We start from the raw sequence: 22,446 nt of genomic DNA on the forward strand, positions 1-22,446 counted from the left end.
AAATTTCTAGGCAAATGGATGGACCTGGAGGGCATCATCCTGAGTGAGGTAACCCAATCACAGAAGAACTCACATGATATGTACTCACTGATAAGTGGATATTAGTCCAGAAACTTAGAATACCCAAGATATAAGATACAATTTGAGAAGCACATGAAACTCAAGAAGAACAAAGACCAAAGTGTGGACACTGTGCCCCTTCTTAGAATTGGGAACAAAACACACATTTAAGGAGTTACAGACACCAAGTTTGGAGCTGAGACAAAAGGATGGACCACCTAGAGACTGCCATATCTGGGGATCCATCCCCTAATCAGCTTCCAAATGCTGACACCATTGCATATACTAGCAAGATTTTGCTGAAAGGACCCTGATATAACTGTCTCTTGTGAGACTATGCTGGGGCCTAACAAACACAAAAGTGGATGCTCACAGTCAGCTATTGGATGGATCACAGGGCCCCCAATGTAGGAGCTAGAGAATTTACCCACGGAGCTAAAGGGATCTGCATCCCTATAGGTGGAACAACAATATGAACTAACCAGTACCCCCCAGAGCTCGTGTCTCTAGCTGCATATGTATCAAAAGATGGCCTAGTCGGCCATCAGTGGAAAGAGAGGCCCATTGGGCGTGCAAACTTTTTATGCCTTAGTACAGGGGATCACCAGGACCAAGAGGTGGGTGTGCGTGGGTAGAGGGGTGGGGGGAGGGTATGAGGGACTTTGGGATAGCATTGGAAATGTAAATGAGGAAAATACCTAATAAAAAATTAAAAAAAAAAAGAAAAAAGTATGCATGTACCTAGAATATGGTAGCCTCAATTTTCCTAAGTGCTGGATTATGGGTGATTTTTACTTTTCCTTTCCCTCTATGTATTTTCTGAATATTCCACAGTGAACATATAATCAGAAGGAGAATAACAACAAAACACTTTATTCTGCAAGTAAAAAGGAAATGATTTGCTTTTAGACTGCCTCAAAATTGCCCCATGTCAAAATGTCCTGGTTAAAATGGCTGTATCAAAATGTTCTTCATGGCAAAACAATGGCAGCCATAAAGTAGCTACATCCTTCTCCTTGCAGCTTGCTAGTTCATTATGCAGTAGGCAGAATGAATGATATTTAAAAAGCATCCATCTGGCTTTTGTGCTTCTGTGCTTATTTTTTCAGAAGGTTCCCATTTAGGGCTTAAACAGTTATCAACATGGCACACAAAGGCCTTTTGCTATCTACACCCCCACCACCTGTCTTGGTCTTTGGCCCTTGTTTAATCTGTCTTTCTTAGACTGTTCCAGTAACATAGTTCCTAAAAGTATCACGATCCATATTTATTCATGACAAAAGGTTTGTCTCATTATTGTCACTGGAAACAAATGTAGATTGCTGCTTGCTTAGTGCCTATAATGATATTTACCACAGGTAGGCTGAATGTTTCATCAAGTGAAATATAAATGTTTTAGTGGAATGCTTAATGTATGTTATGACTGCTAATGAGTTTTCAACCTCCATAGAGGTGTCATTTAAATATTTGAATTCTTACTCTACTAGCCCTGTCTGTCAGTTGCATATGGATGGGTTGAAATGGGAATCTAACCATAATATATACCGTTTTCATGAAAACAAGCGTGCTTAGTCCTTTTTCCTCTGTGTGGAAGACTGGGTAGATGTTGACCAATGTATTTCCTTTTGGTAGGTACCCAGAAAATTGTGTGTGTGTGTGTGTGTGTGTGTGTTAGCGCACGCGCGCCAGCCAGCATGCTTCTATACAGACACATGCCTACTTTGTACTTGGCTATGTACCATGGCTGAATTATTTCTCCTTGGAAGATAAATACAGCTCATCTGTCTGTTTTATGAATTTGTCTTCTATGCACCTTCATTGTGGTCCATGCAGTTGGATACAAAGGCTTATGAAATGGTAGTATAAGAGCTTGAACTGGAATCCAGAGTATAGTTCACCTGGTGCTGGGAAGAGAGACTGAAAGTTTTGTGGTCTGCTTATTACTAGGATTATTGACAGCTCCTCCTGACTGTATCATAGTTCAGAGAACCTTTTGTAACTCTGGTTTGAGCTAGGAAGCATTTACATGATCATTTTAATTTGACAGTTCAGAATGCAGATGTCGAAGTGTATCTCCTTATTCAGCTTCTTCATTTTGTATTTTCCAAATGATTTGAAAGAGAAACATGGAGTAAGATAATGACTATTCAGCAGAAAGCAAAAAATAGTACAGAGTACAAATAACTCATAATTAACATAACAATTCTTACTATTAATATGAATCTTTCATTTCTTCTTTTCCATAGTTTAGAAATCAGTTATGTTTAATAGAAAGCTCCAGATATACTGCCTTTCTAAGGAAAGGGGAATTATTCATCTATCTAATCTATGAATATATTATGTGTTTAATTTGTTGATTCATTTATAGAAGAATCAAGTCTATCCAAAAATTAATTGTGACCTGCTATGTGAAATGTGTTCCAGAGCAGTGCCCTTTTAGGTTGTTATTCAGGTGGGGATGTTGGTGGACTCAGGCTGTTTTGGTAATGATCATCTGTTAAATAAGCTTTGCAAAATGTGACCAGAAATGTGGAATTTTTTATTGGCAATTTAATCCTTGGGCTGCACGTTTCTTTATTAGACATCTGGCTGATAAATCCATATATAATCTTTTCAAGATCACCACACCACACACTTACTCAGATCAAAATAATTGGAAAGGCTTCCTCCAAACAACAGACAAAGGAATATCAACAGGGGACTTATAAGTGTAATTATTCTATTCATAGTGAGGATTTGATCTTTGGAAATGTTTCCTGATTTTCACATATTCGCTTAGTACCCCTGCCTGTGCTATTACTACTTTGGTATGGCATGCTACGTATTAATAATTTACCACCTAACCCCTCCTGTTTATTAGGAGGTCCATAATAGTATATGCACACGCCCTTTGTAACTCCAGATCCTAAGCACCTGATCTGAAGTCAAAAGCTAGTGGAGGTTTATTTTCTGAATATTGATGTCAGTATTTTGACTTGTGATTTTAGAATTAAGAAAGCCACATAAGCAGTTACTTTACCATTGTAAATTTAAATTAACTTTATGTTCCACATATATAAAAATAGGTCAAGTTTTCCAGCACTGTATTAGTGTATCAAATACCATTATTGATGCTAACCATTTTGAAGAGAAACACAATATGGGAATTAGGGGAGGTAGAGCAAAGAATGACGACTCTAACATCACTTCAAAGGCACAGGCTTTGACCTGCATTTTCTAAAATGCTAGAAGGGGCCATTGCTGTAAATTGTTTCTTGACTTGGAACAGGAGGTCTTATCATGTGAAAAAGGCCAGGCTTAGACAAGGCATTTAGCCAAAAAGGTCAGCAAGAGACAAGCCAAAGGATCAAACAAAGGAAACATTAGTAAGAAAGCCTTTTTATATTCTTGTTTCAGCCTTTATTTTGCCTACATTGCTATTGAACATGACCAAGCCTGAAAAGAACTCTGTCCTTCTATAAGAACATCCAGAAAAAGATGAAGCCACTTGTCTTAATTATTTTTCTATTGCTGTAATAAGACAACATGACCAAAGAAACATATAAAATAAAGCATTTAATTTGGCCTATGCTTTCAGTTGATTACAGTCCATGATGAAACCAGTAAAGAAACCACTGAGAGCTCACATCTTGATCTACAATGAGGAGGCAGAGAAAGAACACTGGGAGTCCTACTGGTAGTCTCTTGAAATCTCAAAGCCCAACCCCAGAGGTACATCTCATTCAATGAGGCCACACCTCCTAATTTATTCCAAGCAGTTTTCCCCAACTGGGACCACATATTCAACTATATGAGGCTATAGGGGACATTCTCAAGCATATCACTGCATTTATTCAGGGTAGGAACCATTAAGTTTTTCTTTATATGTCATCCCAATACTTTATAAAGAGACTTATTTTTATTTTTATTTTTATTTTTAAGTTGTGGGTGTGCGGGGTGGTGGTATATGAATGTGAGTGTGCAGTTGCCCTTGGAGGCTAGAAGAAGCTTGGGGACACAACTTTTTAGATTGTGACAGAGGAGCTGGAGTTACAGGTGGATTGTAAGCAGCTGGGTCTCATTTCAAAATCTATTATTTTCAGCTAGGATAAAGACATAAAATCACTTTAGAGAAGTGACTAGATTCTGGACAAACCAGTAAGAGTATGCAAGGAGAACTTGGATATGGGCCCTGGGAACCAAACTCTATTCCTCTTTGAGAGCAATATGTATTCCTAACTGATGAGCCAGCCACCTTTTCAGCCACTCACATTCTTCAAGGTCTCATTTTTCTTCACTTCTTTCCTGTAGAGATGGAAAACAGTTGACCACCCTCTTCAATGAAAGGTGCTAAATCATCTGTCAGATTTTTTCCTTACGTATGAAAATCCTGTTCTCCTCTTTTATATCTTTCTTAAAGACCTTATTTCCAAGCACACATGTCTCTGACTCTTTGATGGGATGTCCCTGGGCTGTCACTTGCATTCAGGAGCTCTAAACACCACCCATAAAAACAGCACAACTAATGTGCAAGACAGAGAAGCAGATGAGCAGAATCCTTAAACCTCACTAACCCTGTGTTCTCTACAGCCTCCTTCCTACTTCAGTAATTCACTCTGTACATGTTTTGTGTTAAGACTCATAGATACTTTGAGACAGTATTGTGAAACTCCCTAGCCTCACAAACTTTACATTCTTTTCAGGAGAGGAGATGACACATAAAATAGATGAGGGAAGACTCATAGTCTGTCAGCTGGTAATAAATTTGAAGTGGAAAAATAAAAGGGTAAGATAATGGTTTGGAGTTTCAATTCCAAATAATGACTAGCATAGATCTGATTGAGATGGTACTCTTTTGGTAATGACTTCAAGGAGATGGGAAGTCAAAAGCACATACCACTGGTTTAGAGAATACCAGCAGAGAAAACAGCAAGCATAAACATTTTGATGCTATATTTGGATTGCCTTTGAGAAAGTACCAGAAGGCTAGAAGAGAGTGTAAAGGAGGAAGAAGGGACAGAGAAGTCCAAGTTAGAAGGCATAGGTTCTTGTAGACTTTCACAAGGACGGTTGACATTTACTTGGGAAAGGCATCGGTTAGTTTTAAGCACAGGGATGGAAATATCAGAACATACTTTCTCACTATAATCCTAATTGTTTGAGTTTAGGACAGTCTAAAGAAGGAAAGGATGGAATTCGAGAGAGCAGCTAAAGGCTCTCGTAGTGATTTGGCAGGGCTGATTAGCTGTGGTAGATCAGAGCACTCAAAGTAGAGATGGAAAAAGGGGCCAAACTGTAGCTGTATTTTTGAAATAAGAGTAAGTAGCCTTTGCCTGTGAAGGGACTGCACTTACAAACAAAATAGAGTAAAAAGATATTTCAAGGTTAAGGACCGAGCAACTGGGAAAATGGAGTTTCCATTAACAGCTTGGGGACACAACTTTTTAGATTGTGACAGAGGAGCAACAGTGAGTAGAAGAGGAACTTGTTCTAAAGGGCTATGTGATCTGTGCTTGAAAACATGAGAAGGCATCTGAGCCAACAGTTGTGGAGTGATAGATATAATCTTGACTACAGATACAAATCCCAGAGTAATCATCATGCAAAGTATTAATAGCTTTGAGATAAATGGGGTACATTTTCTTACTCCATTTTCTATTAGTGTGATAAGGATTTAGATTGGGTTCTATTGGCAGTTGTTGCTAAGAGGGAACATCTGTATAGGGTTAACTCTCTGCGAGCCACTCCTTGAAATTGTCACATGACAGGTCTAACCTGAGAGAGTGAGAAGGATAGGTGGGCTAGTCAAGCAGCTGAACTGTTCTGGCTGAAACTAAGGCTCCAATGAATTCTAGGGCTGATCTTGAACTGAGATGGCCTTCAGAATTCTTCCCATATTGAGGCAAGAGAACTGGGTTCCTGTTTGCGTCATTTAGTCACTGGCCCCAGGTGTTCCTCTGTGAGAGGCCTTACCTCAGCCACAGACTTCTGTGGCCCCAGGCAAGTACGGATATGAGAAGGACACAGCTGTGTGCCATCACCCTTTATTCCCAATAGCTGCAGTGTGGATTCCCTGAAGCCAAGACAGGGTGTGGTCAGGATGTTTCAGCACCCTAAGAGTTTCGAGCTAGCACAGAGACATTGAATTACTCTAGAGAAGTGACTAGAACCTGGACAAATTAGGAAGAGTATGCAAGAACTAATGCCATTGAAAATATTGCTAAAGGCTGGTACCTGCCAGTTAAGGAAATTGAAAAAAATCCAGCCTGTTCCCCTGGGAGTGAGGAGAATGAGTAATTCTCTCTTGCTTCCCTCGGAAGTATTCGCAAATGTGCTGAGGCTGTTTTGTCACCACCGTGACTGGGGAAACTACAGAGTGATAAATGGTTGTACATAACGAAGGGCTGCACCAAATCAAATATTTAGAAGTACCATGATTTAAGGATGATGCTTACTCACCAGGAAATTGTTTTGAAGAGGGAAAGGGTGCTATTAATAATGATGTCAAGCCAACAGGCAAAACTGTAGCTCTGAGAGCCCACACAGGTAAAGGGGCTAATTGAACTCAAGAGCACAGGGCAGGATTGGAGTTATATCTGGAGTAAGGTTTGGAGCCCAGGATTGCCATATTCACTTTGAAAATGAGTTATCATTGTCCTCCCACGGCCTGTGACAAGATTTTTATCTCAATCATATGTGCAGGGGTTTCAATTCTTACATAGATAGGAATTGCTGGGCTAGAAACCTCAAACCTTGCCATGATAAAAGTGTTTCCATAGTGTGGTGATATGCAAGGGTTTATGTGTCATGGTGCCCAAGAAACTGAGTCACTGAAGGGCATCTTAACTTAACTTCAGGGGGTGAAATGTAATAAGCCTCAGTTGACTACTCCCAATGTTGTGAGATTAGATTCAGAGGTCCTACCAGGTACCATCCTAGTGGATGGACACAGTGTGATTGCACTATTGGGAAACCTCCTCTGACTAAATACATCTGGAAAGCCTAGGGAAATTTAGGATGAAATCAAGGGCTATCAGAGAAAAACTAATCTATAGGTTTATTTTTATTGTTTTGCAGGGAAGTGATAGATCCTAGAGCCTCAGCTCTGTTAGGCAAGTATAGTACTATGGAGACACATCCCTACCTTCAGTCTTAATACATTTATGTTTAATTTGAGTTATCTGTATTTGCTTAAAGAAAAATATTTGCAGTTGTGTGGTACTCTACCAAATTAGATAAGTCTTAGATGCTAATTTGTGTGATATGTGTCACCTTACATGTGCTTTCAGAATGAACAATATAATAATAAAAAAAAGAAAACAGAGAGGGAGCAGAGACTGAGGGAATGGCCAAGTAATAACTAGCCCAACTTGAGACCCATCCCATGGGCAAGCACAAACCCCTGAAACTATTAATGTTACTCTGTTATGCTTGCAGACAGGAGCCTAGCATGGCTGTCTTCTGAGAGGCTCCACTCAGCAGCTGTCTTAAAGGGATGTGGAGAGCCATAGCCAAACAATGGATGGAGCTTGGGGACTCTTATGGAAGAATAGGAGGAAGGACTGAGGGCCTGAAAGGGATGGGAACTCCACAGGAAGACCAACAGACTCAACTAACATGGACCCTTGGGACACTTAGAGACTGAACCACCAACCAAAGAACATATACAGGCCGGACCTAGGCCTCACTGCACATATGAAGCAGATGTGCATCTTGGTCTTCATGAGGGTCCTGAGCAACTGGAGTGGAGGTTATCCCAAAAGCTGTTGCCTGCCTGTGGGATATGTTCTTCTAGCTGTAATGCTTTGTCTGGCCTCAGTGGGAGAGGATGAGCCTAGTCCTGCAGAGACTTGATGTGCCAGAGTGGGGGATTCTAACCATGGGGGCCCCCACCCATGCAGAGTAGAAGGAGGGATGGGAGAAAGGATTGTGGGATGGTGTGACTGGGAGGAGGGTAGTGAGCCAGATGTAAAAAGTGAATAAAAACAAAGCAAAACAAATTTAAAAAAAAAGACTCAGGTTGTTGTGCCAGGGAAATGTTAGTGATCCCTCCAAAACACAGAGAGGAGCCGATCTGATGCAATTCACAGCAGGGTCTTTATTCTATTCCAGCTAGCTTGCCCCCCACCTCCAATGCACTGCTGTCAGGTGGGGGCAGTTTTGGTGGTGGAGGAACCCTGAATGTGTATCCGGGCAAGAATTTGTAGAAGGAAGCAAGAAGAGTACATATGCAAGCATCTAATTGGAAAGCTGCTGTGGCCTTTAACATAATTGGTTGGTTCTGGGAGTCATATCATAAGCTTAATTTCTGCTCCCCTCTGCATTGGTGGTCATTAGGCAGGGGGTGGGCTTGTAACCTGGGGGTGTTGGTTTGTTGGAGGAATAACCTGGAGACACTGGCCTTGTTAAAGGTGTAACCTGGAGATGCTGGTCTTGTTGGGGATTAGCCAATAGACTGGAACTAGCCTTGGGTTTGCTGAGGGCAACTTGGAAACTAATGAGTGTTAGTTTACCTGAGTTCAAACTTAGGTCAGGTTCTCTAAAATGGAGTCTGAACTTAAAATATTTGGCATCTCAAGGTCATACAGTATGTAGCATGGGATCATTCAGAGAACTTCAATGAACTGCAACCTTGCTTATATTCACTTGAATTGAGTGCTAATTTGGTTGGTGGTGAAATACTTCCCTGTTGGACATTAGAGGCTTAAAAATAAAGCACATTAAATGTGTAGAACATTAGAGCAGGGTATTTAGATTTCTCAATTTGGGTATGTCTACCACAGAAAGGTACTTTTAAAAAAATGTCTGTTTATTCATGGAAAATAAGATTCATATGTTGTATCTACAGATTTTCGAAAAAATATGTTTTAAAATATATACCAAGTGGTGAATTCTCACAGACCCTGCCTTACCTAAGATACCCAAGAGAAAAGCTAAAACAGGATAGACAAGCATTACCTGCCTCCTAGGATGATGTGGTGAGGAGTCAACATCACTTGTATAGTGTGCCTGCCAAAAATGCATGCCCTAAATCTAATCCTGAGGACACATCCAGCAAACACAAAATGAGGTCATCCTACAGAGTACCGAGCTTGTGCTTGTAAAAGTGTCAAGGTCTTTAAAGACAGGGAAGACAGAAAACTGTTCCAGATCAAAGGCGATTAAAGAGACATGACACCTAAATGTCCAGAAATTGTGGAGTAGGTCCTAGGCCAGAAAACAAAACAAAACAAAACAACAAAAACAAAAAACACCAGAACAATAACACGTATTAACAAAAGTGATATTTGGATATAGGTAGTGAAGTCAATGATAGATAGCATTATGTGGTGCTGCTAAATGCTTTCTTTTAATGAGTGCACTATGGTTATACCGTAGAACATCCTAGCTTTTAGAATGTGGATAAGAACTATATATGTATAAACGGGTCCTTTACAAATCAATTGTAGGTGAGTGTGTGTGTGTGTGTGTGTGTGTGTGTGTGTGTGTGTGAGAGAGAGAGAGAGAGAGAGAGAGAGTGCTCATCTACCTGTCAAATGAATCATAAAGTATACAATGTAATTGTAAACAATCAAGTCATCTAAATTAAAGGGTACATGAGGGCTTTGGTACTGTTGTTTCCATTTTTCTTAAGTTTGAATTATTTAAAAATAAAATTAACAGAAGAGCTATGTGTATAATATGTGTACTCATATGTGTATAAAGGCTTTGAGAGTTAGTATAGTATTTTCTGTACCTAAAAACCACTCTTAGAAATCCCAGATTTCCTATAGTTCACAATAGTTATTGTATTTGTTTTGGATTCTCTGGAATGTGTTATCAGTCTGTGCAATAGCAACACCTTGAGATTCAAGAGGCATTGAATGAGTTGTGGTTTCCACTCCCATGGTTTTGCTACTGTAGGAAAGCTTTGAATTCCTTCCTCCACTTAATCTGAAGGAAAAATCTTTCCATGTGTGCAAGTGCTTGCCTTTGTATTCATTCCTCCATTAGAGCATTACAAATGCAGGAAATCCCATCACAGTTCCACAGAACACATGCATTCGTCTCGGTGCTTTCCTCCAGACACACATTTTGCTTGCTGGTGCACAATCTGCGCCAGCTTGATCCGCTTTAATTTTGAACTTTATTAATTCTGTCCCCTTCAGCATGTGCAAAGAATCGAATAGAAAGCCAATTGAACTCCTTAGAGTCATCTACACTGTTGTTTCAGACATAGCATAAGGCGGAAGAGTCCTCAGTTATTATGTTAACAGCTAGTCTGAGTATTGTAGAAAAAGCACGTTTGAATAGTGGAGGAGGGATGCATCATTTATCAAAACAGGCTGACAACGCTCTTGTTATGTGGTTTTCTCTGTACCCTATCAATGCAGCAGTCACTCTGCTTTTTTTATTACTCTGTACCCCACCCCAAGTTAGCATGTGATTCCTATCAGAGTTGCCACCTGCACATCATTCTTAAGTTGCATCATTTCCTATTATTTTCAAATCATTGGAACTGGCTGTACCATGTATTCAGTTGCCCACAAGCATTTGACCCCCATTGGGGCATTGCTATTCATCGCCTCCTCATCTTCACTGCTAATAGAAGAAGCACAGTGGCATGGAGATTGGGAAAGGAGTCTCAGTGTGGTGGTAGCCATCACCATGTTTGTAGAAACCTCCCAAGACCTGTTTCTGAGACATCATTTATGACCCCTGACCTACCTACCATTCACATATCCAGAGGCCTTGTGCAATTAACAATTGAAGGAGATGATGAAATTCTCTTAAGGAGTAAGGGGCAAATTTCAAGCTGGTTTAGTTGCTAAAACAAACTTAGAAAACAACAACTTATCTGCCAAGTTACAAAGGTTTGCCTTTGATCCTGCAACTTCATTTGTACTGATGGGTACATTTATATACAAGTGGAGTGATGGAACAGGACATGTATAATATTGTTTGCTACTTTTATGGCAAAGACTGAAGACCAACACATGCCACAAGAATGCCCTGTAATAGTATAGCTTATACATCTTAGAATATGTATGACTTGGAAGGAGAGAATGAGAAAACATTTTGTAAACTGAAAGGGAAATATCTCCATGGATGAGAAGATGGCTCAGTGGGTAAAGTGCTTGCCATACAAGCATGATTCCCTGAGTTTAAATCCCCAAGATACATGGAAAGCCTGGTGTAGGTATTCCATGACTGCAATTACAGTTCTCCTATGGTGAGATGAAAGGCAGAAGAATCCCTAGAAGCTTGCAGGACACCCCACCTGGCATCCAAAGTGGTGAAAAGCAGAGACCCTGTCTCACATAAGGTGAACGATGAGGAATGGCACACATTGCTGTCTTTGGACAATCATAAATGCCCCATGGCACCTGAACACTGGAATTAGCACACTCATCAAGTACATATACTCATGCTGGGTTTTGTTTTCTTGGGATAGGATCTCACTATGGCTGGCCCAAGACTCCTTACATAGACTTGGCTGGTCTTGACTTTAAGGTGACCCTCCCGCCTTTGTCTTTTAAGTGTTGATATTACAGGGTCTGCACTGTCATGCATTTTTTTAAATGTAAATCATTTCTTTTAGTGTCAGAAATGATGGCTTTCATTATGACACTGTCATGCATACATATCATTGTGCCTTGCTCAAATTCCTTCTCACTATGATCATTCATCTATCCTCTCCCCTCAACAGTGCCCTTGCTCCCCCAAATAGTCCCCATTCTGCTTTTATGTCATTGACACACATGTGTAGTTAAATGCATATTTATATCATTATATGTGTGCATATATATATACATATATATGATCTGTATATTCTTAAGAGTTCTTGAATACATAAAGCAGGGCATGACCTTGCAGTCCCAGCTATTTCAGAGGCAAAGGCAGGATGGAACACTTGAATCTAGGAGTTCCAGGGCACCCATGTAACACATTGACAGCCTCCACCCCAAAAGAAAAATGCACAGAAAGACAAACGAAGTAACTTAAAAGAAAAAATAAACTACTCCAGTCCAACCAACAGGTATTTTTTTGTAACATAACTGCGTGCTTTATTGAGATACACAGTAAAGCAGTAATATAATACAATAGTAAGGCATATATTTGGTGAAGTCTGATATGTTGTGAAAATGCAGTAAAACTGAAGTTTAAAAAAATAATTAGTAAATGTTACAGTGTTGGTGTTAAAACACAATCTATTATGATACTCAAGTAAGAGTCCAGTACCTGGAGACAATGATGATACATGCCATGTGATGATTATGCTTCAGTTACACTGATTATGATTTACACCTTAATACTTGATGGTTATAAAGAACATGAAATGATGTCCAAATTATGCTTAAAATCAGCAATAAAGCTCTCAGTTTTTATTCAAATATTTTGACAGATTCACTCCAGAACTAATATCTAAAAGATAAAACGAAAAGATTAAAACAAAACTATGCACTCTATCTACCTTGGATTTTAGAATGAAACTTAAAACTTCTTAGTAGGAAAGGAACCCCTTGTTTTAAATCTTGGTGAAAACAAACCCTTGGATAAAGAAAATGCCCAGTGCCACATAAAGGAGAGAGGGAGAGAAAGCAAGACCAGAACCAAATTTCAATTTGTTATCTTAGAGCTTTGGGTTTTCTTTTGGAAATTATAAATGAAAAAAGGAAACTGGTGTCCACACAACAGACAAGTGGTGAAGTTGTGAAATTAGGTGTGCACAATTACTAGAAACACCCCAAAACCAAAGTGAGGTAGAAATAGCATGAGAAGCTGTGTTTGATGTTAATTACAATTAATAATGGACAAAACCCACTCGCTAGAAGTTAATTACACTTGACGTTAGAGGTAACAGATTTGCGAAATGATAGGACAGTGATTTCTATTGAGAGAATGCTCTTTAAATGCTAAGAAGAAGAAACTGGCATGAGAGGAGTAAAGCTCTTCCTAGCAGTCCTTAGCTTTCTGTTGCACTTTTTCTCCTGGTTCAATGACTTGCATTTGTTTAGACATTTCAGCCCGTCAACTAGACCAGAGAGTTTGGAGAGGCTTTTGCTCTCAAAACTTTCCAACTACTGTGCCTTCTCACCCACAATCCTGTGTGGAGTTACTTGCACGGAAACCAATGCAAAGGAGACAAATGCAGTTCATGGGCTTCTGGACTGATATTCACCAGGGTCACAATGTGATTGGGTTACTTTCTTAACAGTAATCCTAAGTCTTGCAGCATTAAAAAAAAAATCATCACAATGAAGAAAAAAAACCCAAAAAATCTAAAATCTAAAATTCATCATCATCATCAACAACAACAACAACAACAACAACAAAACCACCCACTTCAGGTTGAGTTTATGAAGAGGGCAGAACAATTTAGTTGTAATTATAGAGATGTTTATATGTATAGTTGTAAATATTCATCCATTCTTTTACAGAGTTGTTGCTCTCCTCATATGAATTGACTGAGGAGCCACAACCTTTAGCTCCTACCATCTTCCTCCTACTGCCTGGGAGTTAAAAATGTCGTTTGATGTTCTATTGCAGAAACATCATTAAATCTAACCCAACAGTAGGAAGTTGAATATATCAACCAACAAATTACTATGATAGTAAGTCCTGTGTATTCATTCGCATGTTCCTTGAAAAAAATGAATCCTCTAGCTCTCAGTGGAAAGTTTAAAACTAGAAACATCTGGAGCCCTAGACAATATTTTAGTGTGGCGGTAGTCTCCTGGCTTTGGGCTCCAGGGAAAATTCACTCTTGCCCAAGCAGATAAGCCCAGATGAATAGAAGCAATTTCCATTAGGAAGTGGCAAGAACATTTGAAGAAGTAACTTCATATCTATTTATCTATATACCTATAGTATTTATATACTTGTAGACATATAGATGTATAAAATGAAAGCCCATAGCCAGCCCCACTCAGTCAACAATTCTCAAAAGAGCAATATGAAGCAGTCATTTGGTGGGGTTCGTATGCAAGAAAATAAAAAAAAAGTCATGAATTCCATATGAATACCACGCTAAAGTAATGCAAAACAATGTGCTGCCTCAGTGTGTGTGTGTGTGTGTGTGTGTGTGTGTGTGTGGTGGGTTCGTGCATGTATGTGTGCATGTGTGTGTGTGTGCGTGTGTGTTTGTTTAGGGGTTTTTATAAACAACTTTTTTTTATAAAGCACACTTTAGTTTACAATCTTTCTTTATAACTGTTATAAATTTTTAAACAACCCAAAATGCGTTCCATATAAAGAAATGGCAAGTTATTTAGCTATCAAGATTTTACATGTTTTCTTTTAACTTTTTTGTACAATTGCATAGACGTGTAAAACCTGCCATTGTTAACAAAACAATAACAGACTTAGAAACTACTGAAATCTACAGTATAGTACCACTACCCTTCACAAAAATATAGATTTTATTTCTTGTAAACTCTTACTGTCTAATCCTCTTTGTTGTACGAATATTATAAAAACCATGCGGGAATCAGGAGTTGTAAAACATTTATTCTGCTCCTTCTTCATCTGTCATGACTGAAACTAAGGACTCCATTGCTCTGCCCAAATCATCTGCCATGTGGAAAAGGCTTCCTACATTGTGTCCTGGAAAACAAAGAGAAAGAAAGAGTTTACAGAGTGTGCAAGTATTGTACCCCTGGTTGCCACTATTGGGAGGCATTACCACTTCAGGAAAAGACAACACATAAGCTGCATTGAAGGTATACAGACCACAGTCCATTTTTACCCATTTCTAGCAAGAAGCAAATCCTTGTTAATGAAGCATTGCATGGTGTTAGTATTAGCTTAATGCTGGATCAGCATGGTGTCATTTGATGGGGAAAAATGTAAATTGATGCATTCATCTTCCTAACACATCTCAGAACTTCATAGACGAGGCTCTTATCACCGAGAAAGATTTGTAATGGCACACACCTTTCACACTTTGTTGTATTTACTATACTTGTATTTATTCTGTTGTATAATCTACACTTTTACTATCAAATCAATACCACCTTCTCTGCCTGCTAAGATCACCATTACCAGCACAGTGACCCTGACTACCACATAAAATTGTCATTTACTGGCTGCTTAAAGCCTGTGAAGAATAAGCATGCTATGGTGGACATGACTATTTTCTTTCTGCTTTTACTTGGGCTGAAAAATAAATTCTTGATTTGACCTTTTTGTACACTGCTCACATATAAATTAGAAAGCTTCATAATAAAAACCACTCTATGCTCCAAATTACTCTGCAGCCTAATTATAATATGACCTACGTGTAGTACAAAGATTTGGAGATCCTGAGAATCCATCTCTGCTTGACTACTAAATGAGGGTTAAGTATCAAAATAGCCTTTTCATAATAATACAGCATGACCTGGCATTTATCCCCCAACATGGAATCAAGAGCATAGTATCTGTGAGCACATTAGCAAAACTAACATTCGGAGTAAAATAATCTGAGAAGTAATCTACAGCTCTCTTTTTGGTATATGTCCCATTTTATGAGTCTTCCTTTAATTCTTCAACCTTGGTAAGTCATTCTCTTTTTCAAGTATTGCTCTTGGAAATGAGATACTTTATTAGGCCATTACTACCTTCCCACGTATCAGCTTAACAAAGTCTCATAACTGCTAAAATCCCAATAAAATTTAAAGACAAACCAGAACATGTATTCTGTTTTAATATTTATTTCAAGAGATACATATGTTAAACAAAATATGGGAGAATTATAAGATTCATGAGCAAGCACTGACATAGTAATGCTACCAGATCAGGTCAAGATTTATTAAATATTTAACGCCACTGAAGCATTTACATTAAGATGGCTAAGTTTGTAAATCTCTTTGAGTTTTATTACCGCAGAGAATTTCATTGAGAGCTAATTGTGTTTTAAAAAATTACTTTGGATTTTGGTTGAGTCTTCAAATACTAAAATGTTTAACAGAACATATGTACTATTCATAAAGTGGGCCAATATTCTGGCAGTGAAAACTGAAATCATCTTTGGAGATATGCATATATATATATATATATATATATATATATGCATGCATTCAACATAGGAAGACCAGGTACACTAGTAATCCTGGTACTCAGGAAAAGGATGTTAAATTCAAGGCCACCATTGGGTTACAGAGTGAGATCCCATCTTTAAAAAACAACCAACAAATGAAAAATGAAAAAAAAAAAGTCAGGAAGTCATGGTGGAGTCCTTTGTTGTTCTGTGGATTTCAGAATGCAAACATACACGTGCTTTTCAGGTTGGAGGGAAGCCCCCATATCTCCTTTTCACTGTACAGCAGCTCTGGGCGAGCTGCACAATCACACACATTCCAAAGTGGATGGAATAAATACAACTTTTAGATTCTTAGCAAGCTTACCAAAGTCAGTAAGAAATATTCTAATAACCTGGCAGTGAATATGATTCTAACCATATCTTGTGACACACACCTGACTCTAGGATACTACCTAGTAGCTAGGAGATATATTTTAAAAATATAAACAGAATAGGGAATACCTTAGTTTTTCTCATCAATATGCAGATAATTAAAACTAACCTTTAAAGGATATTGGTTAGGGATTATATACTGCAGTTTAGAAGATAGTAAACTAAATAAGTGTACTGATAGTCTATATCCCCAAGGAATACTGCTAGTCTTTCAAATAGAGTTAGCTTATTACCTAGCAGCAACACTTGACTATATTTAAGTATTAGTTCTAGGGAAAATCTGCTATTTAAAACATTGTCAGCACAAAGAAAAGTTCATTATTCTTAATATACTATACATACTAGCATAAAATGTTGGGTTGTATTAACCTGCTTAGGTTGTTCTGTGTTAATAAAAGTCTTTATGATAACCCTTATGCTATAAAAAATAAGAACTTTTAGAGATAGCTTGCTATATTTATATTATATGTATAGTATTACATATTTGGTAATATAACAGATACCCATTTCATTAGAATAATGATTCTAATTTTATGGAAGTTTTATTGGATACAGAAGCAAGCAAAATAAAGCCAAAATCATTATCTTTGACGAAATATTGACCCAAAGAATTAAACCTCAATCCACTGGAGGGGTAAAACAAGGATGTAGGACATAAATTGATATGTATCATGGTTATATTATCTTTTGTGTAAGGGAGGGTACAGTGAGGTCATTAACTTTACTTGACGAAATCTAAAGGTAACATTTAAATATCATACTATAAATGCAAGAGGTCTAAAAGTAGCCAGGATTCAAGCACTAGCAATGGGCTTTGGGCACAGGGTGACATAAAAATATGTCTATAGAAAGTATTAATTTAATCTGTTCTTAAGCAAGGATTATTGAACACAGAGGCACCATGCGCTGAACATTAGGACAGTTTTATGTGTTTCCAAGTTGGCACTAACTGCAACACATTTAGTCTCACATGCCACCACTGCCTAAGGGAGCTGGTTTCCACAGTGATTGGAATTGAGACTTTCTGGCGAAGATCCAAGACCTCAATAGCAATCTGGCACTCTTTTTTTTTTTTTAAATACATTTCCCAAATAAATGGTTAGCATTAAATTGGCCAAAGAAAAGCCAGACTACCACAGCGAAATAGGCTTATCTTTTCCTCTCTGTAACTTCATCTCTGAAAATAAAATATTTGGCCTTAACGTGAGTTTAGGGTGTTTTCATAGCTATATAATGTCATTATGGTTGTGACACTGTTGTGACATTTGGGAGCTCATCTCACTGTCCTGCATCTTGGGTAGTAGTCACTGATTCAATTCAATCTACTACACTTTAAAAATATTTATTCACGGATAAAACATGTTCAGGGAGTTAACGTTAGGATGCATTTCTTTCCCACAAAACAACGTTAAAACTGAAGGTGGCCACTCACCACTAAAATTAACCAAGAAGTTTCACAGACTAAGTACATGAGTCAGGAACATTCAACGCATCACTGATTCAAATTTTCTGAACTTCTCCTCCAAGCTACTATTCCATCCCTGAAATTCTGTTCCCTCTTTTTGAAAGGACGTCTGTGAGAACCATGAAATTTATTATAATTGCATAGGATTGGCAGAATATCTAGTATGGCTACTTAGGTTTTTTAAAGAAAGATTTATACCATTTTCTAATGTTTTAAACTATGTGTACTTATGAGAGATGGTATTATTGGAGACTTACTGGTTCCCCTGGAGATGGAATTACAGGTGGATTTGAGCCTCTGCATAACAGTACTGGGAACTGAACATGGGTCTTCTGCTAGAACACTTAATTGCTGAGCCACCTCTCCAGACCCATGACTGCTTATGTTTAAATGTATCAGTGTCTATCTCTGTGCTAAGGATGCAGATCATAGGCAGGAATATTCTACTTGTCCAGCTTATCTCTCAGAACAGCACACATGTCATTGGCATCTCTTAGGAGAGCTTGCCTGCCTCTCTCCTCACATGAATATCTTGTTTAGGGCAATCTTATTCCACTTGGACTGACACTTAACACTTTGTCACCCAGTGGCCACTTGAGTAGGTAAGTCAATGTTCAGATAATAAGATGAAGAAGCAGCTTTCACTGTAAAAACTCAAAGTATATTCAGTGTTAATGCTGTACCCTATTCATTTCAACCCTTTAAAATATATTGAAAAAACAAATCAACACCCCAACATTCATTTATTTAACCTAATGGGTTACTATTCTCTTTGGATCCAAATGCCAAATAAAAAGCGAGTCTTCTAAAGGGAATGTTGAGACGATGTAGCCTTTCCAGCACTGAGATTACTAATGTGGCTTTGAAGCCAGGCTTCCTGGATTCTTCCTTTGGCTCTGCCACTCTGGACACTTTGCTTACACACTCTGTGATTCAGTTACCTTAAGTGTGAAAAACAGAATTCAGAAGAATACCTACCTCATAGGTTTGTCATGACGATTACATGATAGGGAAATGAATGGCAACTGCCCACAACCGTGCTTGGCACACAGTACATACTCAAACAAATCTTAGCTAAAATGGAAATGGAGAAGTGTAGGAACCAGGAAAAGAGGGGAAAAACAAAACAAAATAAAAGGTAGTAATCACCTCAGAAGAATCAAACCCTAAGACCCTGGTAGTAAATGCTCAGGTCCTGGAAATGGAAGGAAGTTTTATGACTCATTAGTAATGTTCAAGGTGAAACTTATTTTGAATATTCTGTTTGTGGTGCAGATAGCAACAGATGCGAACTGCAAGGTTCCAACCTAGGGACTAGAGAGGACTGCCATATTTGAGAGGCTCCAGTTCCCCCGACCCCTGCTGCTGTCATCATGGAGATGACAATGGCAGTGAACATTTGAGGAATTCTCCTCATGAGCTGCAAGTGGAGAGGGGATGATGACAGAATGTGTAATATACAAATGCGCGTGCACACACACACACACACAGTTCTTAGACAAAGGCCAGACACAGAAAGCAGGATGAGACAGACAGAAGCCATGGCTGTGCGCCTGAGTCTCACTAACCTCTCTCATTGGCTTTCCGGGGGCATTTCTTCCTTTAATAATAGAGAGAGGAAGAGGCAGATAGATCAGAAAGGAAAAATAAAACACGCATAAATATACAGTTTTATATACAAATTTGCTTCTTTTTCCAAACAGATTTTGAGGTGACAATGCATTTACTCTCTTAGAGAAAAAAAAAAAAAAAAAAAACAAACAGGAAATCCCACAGACACATCCAGTCAAATAACCTTTACATACACTTAAAATCAGTGTAAACAGATAACAGGACCCAAAAGACATCATTTGTAGTATCCATAAATTTCACACGTTAAACTGGATGAAAATCACACAGAATAGGAATTTGACAAATGGGGCCATTGTTTTCAAGGGCGACCATAATAGAATCTCAAGTTTGGCATTCAGTCGTCTCATAATCTCTTTATTTTTGACTTGACAATGGATGTATTAAACATCAAAAGTTGTTAATTGTGTGTCAAAGCAGAACCCCACAGAAGACATGGGCTCTATACTCTAGGGAATAGTTTTTCCTGTCTTCTAGAAGAGGAGCATGTCCTGATGGGGCCAGTTTGTGAGTCATCCGGATATGAGTTCTACAGCAGCTCTCAACCTTTGTCATGCTGCAACCTTTTATACAGTCCCTCCTCCAGTTGAGACCCCAACCACAAAAGTATTTTGTTATTGCTTCATAACTGTAATTTTGCTTCTGTTATAAATCATAATGTCAATATATGATATGCAGGATATCTGATGTGTAACCTCTGTGAAAGTAGCCTTTGACACCAAAAGGGTTTGCAACCTTAGAGATTAGATTCCAAAGTTTGTCTTTAGACTTCAGAACATTAGGCAAGGACAGGGTTGTAAGAAAACTATATGATTTACTTTCAAAATTTTATTGTGACCAAGGTTATAAATCTTTATTAATTGTATACTGAGCTATATGTCAACTTGTTATTGCTGAAAATGATGCAGTTATCTGTATTTGATCTGTCCTGGGTACTTTTTTAGAAGTCATATTGTATGAAACCCTAATTTCTCTCCAAATCTTCTCTTGACACTTGGTTATCTATAGGTTCAAAAATAGTCTACAAAAGAAAAGGCCCTTTGTCTCAAGCTCCAACATTTTAAAATGCAAGTATCCACTTGAAGTTTTTATTTCATAAATATGTCCTTTAGAATGTTTCCATAGATCTTCAGTTAGGGTGTCCTTCTGGCAATGTGGTATGTTATCAGGAAATGAATAAGAGAAAAGGGAGGTGTGCTGGGGTAGTCCTAGGTATAAATCAGGAGCTTAGTTGGGTCTGGGGAAGTCTAATTTCCTGAAGCAACAAGAATTTGAGGTTATTGACTAGAACTCATGGTTTTAGAGAAAGAATTGGGAAAAATGATTGTGTTCTGGGGGGCTTTAGCTTTCTTGGCTCACAAGTGGTTTAAGAAAAAGCTAAGGGTTAGGATTTAAGGCCGATAATCATTTTGGGGTTTCTATTTTACTACTACTCAAACATGATTCAAATGACTGTACTTTCCTGAATGTGCAGGCTTTCTGGTGTACAGATATAAAGGCACAAAACAATGCATCTCCACAGCTTTGCTGAGCTGGAAAGCTGAGCCATATAGCTTGCAGGTGTGCACATGTGAGGAGTCTAAATGGACACAAGATAAAAGTGCCAAGCAAGGCGGACCAAACTTTCTCTGCAAAGGACCAGGTGGTAAATACTTTCAGATTTATGAACCACATAGTCACTGTAGCAACTACTCAACTTGGTAACTACTACTCTGCTTTTCAAGAAATCATGAATTCATCCACAAATGAATGGATGTGGCTATGTCCCAATAACCTTCATTCCTACAAACACATCAGTGGGCCTGACGGCTCAAAATTTGCAGATTGTGAGTCACCAGTATAAATGGATAATTTACCATACCCTTTGTGGATGTGGCTACTAAACACTGTGGCTTGCTGGGTGGTGGTGGTATATTATGCTTCTGCCTGACTTTTAAATATTGTATTTTATTTTATGTGCATGGGTATTTTGCCTGTATGTATGTCTCAGTACTATATGCATGTCTGGTGCCTGCAGAGTCCAGAATAGGGGATCGGATACCCCTGAAACTTGCATTACAGAAGATTGTGAGTAACCACATAGGTGCTGGAAATCTAATCTGGATTCTCTGGCAAAGAAGCCAATGTTCTTAACTGCTGAGCTAATTCCCCAGACCCTGCCCACCTTTTTGTTTGTTTGTTTTTTAATGCTGGGGATGGAACTCAGGTCCTTGTTCATGCTACACATGTGCTCCAGCAATGACCTGTACCATCTATTTTGTTTAATTGTTTTATTTCTTGCCCATAAAAGAGCTATAGAAGAAGATTTCAATATTACAAAATAGCAGGTTTTAAAAAACTGTTTGTACGATTAGTTATTTGGGGGCATTTGGCAGAATGTATGTGAGCTTATTTGGGTAGGAGTGGTATAAAAAGAAAAGAGTATACCACGGGACTGTTAGTGATGATATTCTGTGGAATAGATCAATAAGCATGAAATTTCAGAGGTAGAAGAAATCCTCAAATAGGAGTATTTTCTTGATTGTCTTATGCACCAAGATTGTCTTATATCATTTATTAACCTGTATAAGGGAGCACTTCATTTTACAAAGTCCAATACCACGTCACTAAGAAAGCACTTCTTTCATTAATGTGCATACTTGTACATAGAAATCTACATTTGAAGGCCACTAAATGATCAGAGACACATGATAACAGTGCTTAGGGTGTTTCATCTTAAATGATGTGTATTTCTTGCTCCACTCACATAGTGTTTCTATGCAATAATGGTAAGTGTTTTAGAGTAGGGGATATATACTATGCTATAAGTCAATGTTTTCATATACTTAAAGAGGGGCAGATCATAGATAAGCAGATCAGACAGAAACTGGCTAAGGTA

The 22,446-nt window shown here is 38.4% G+C and overlaps 1 protein-coding gene across 5 annotated transcripts in view; it reads right to left on the minus strand.

The window, feature by feature from the left end:
* Nucleotides 1–14,509: 14,509 nt before the first annotated feature.
* The window catches only part of Dmd (dystrophin), a 2,436,643-nt gene continuing 2,428,706 nt past the window's right edge, over nucleotides 14,510–22,446 (minus strand). For all 5 annotated transcript variants that reach the window (XM_085838134.1, XM_085838135.1, XM_029473188.1 and 2 more), the window contains one exon: nucleotides 14,510–14,625. In XM_085838134.1, coding sequence (XP_085694260.1) covers nucleotides 14,528–14,625 — 98 coding nt within the window. In that variant the 3' untranslated portion in view covers nucleotides 14,510–14,527. The remainder of the gene's footprint in view (nucleotides 14,626–22,446) is intronic.

The sequence above is a fragment of the Mus caroli genome, unplaced genomic scaffold (genome assembly GCF_978045245.1).
Source record: "Mus caroli unplaced genomic scaffold, Mus_caroli_1 scaffold_5, whole genome shotgun sequence".
Lineage (NCBI taxonomy): Eukaryota > Metazoa > Chordata > Mammalia > Rodentia > Muridae > Mus > Mus caroli.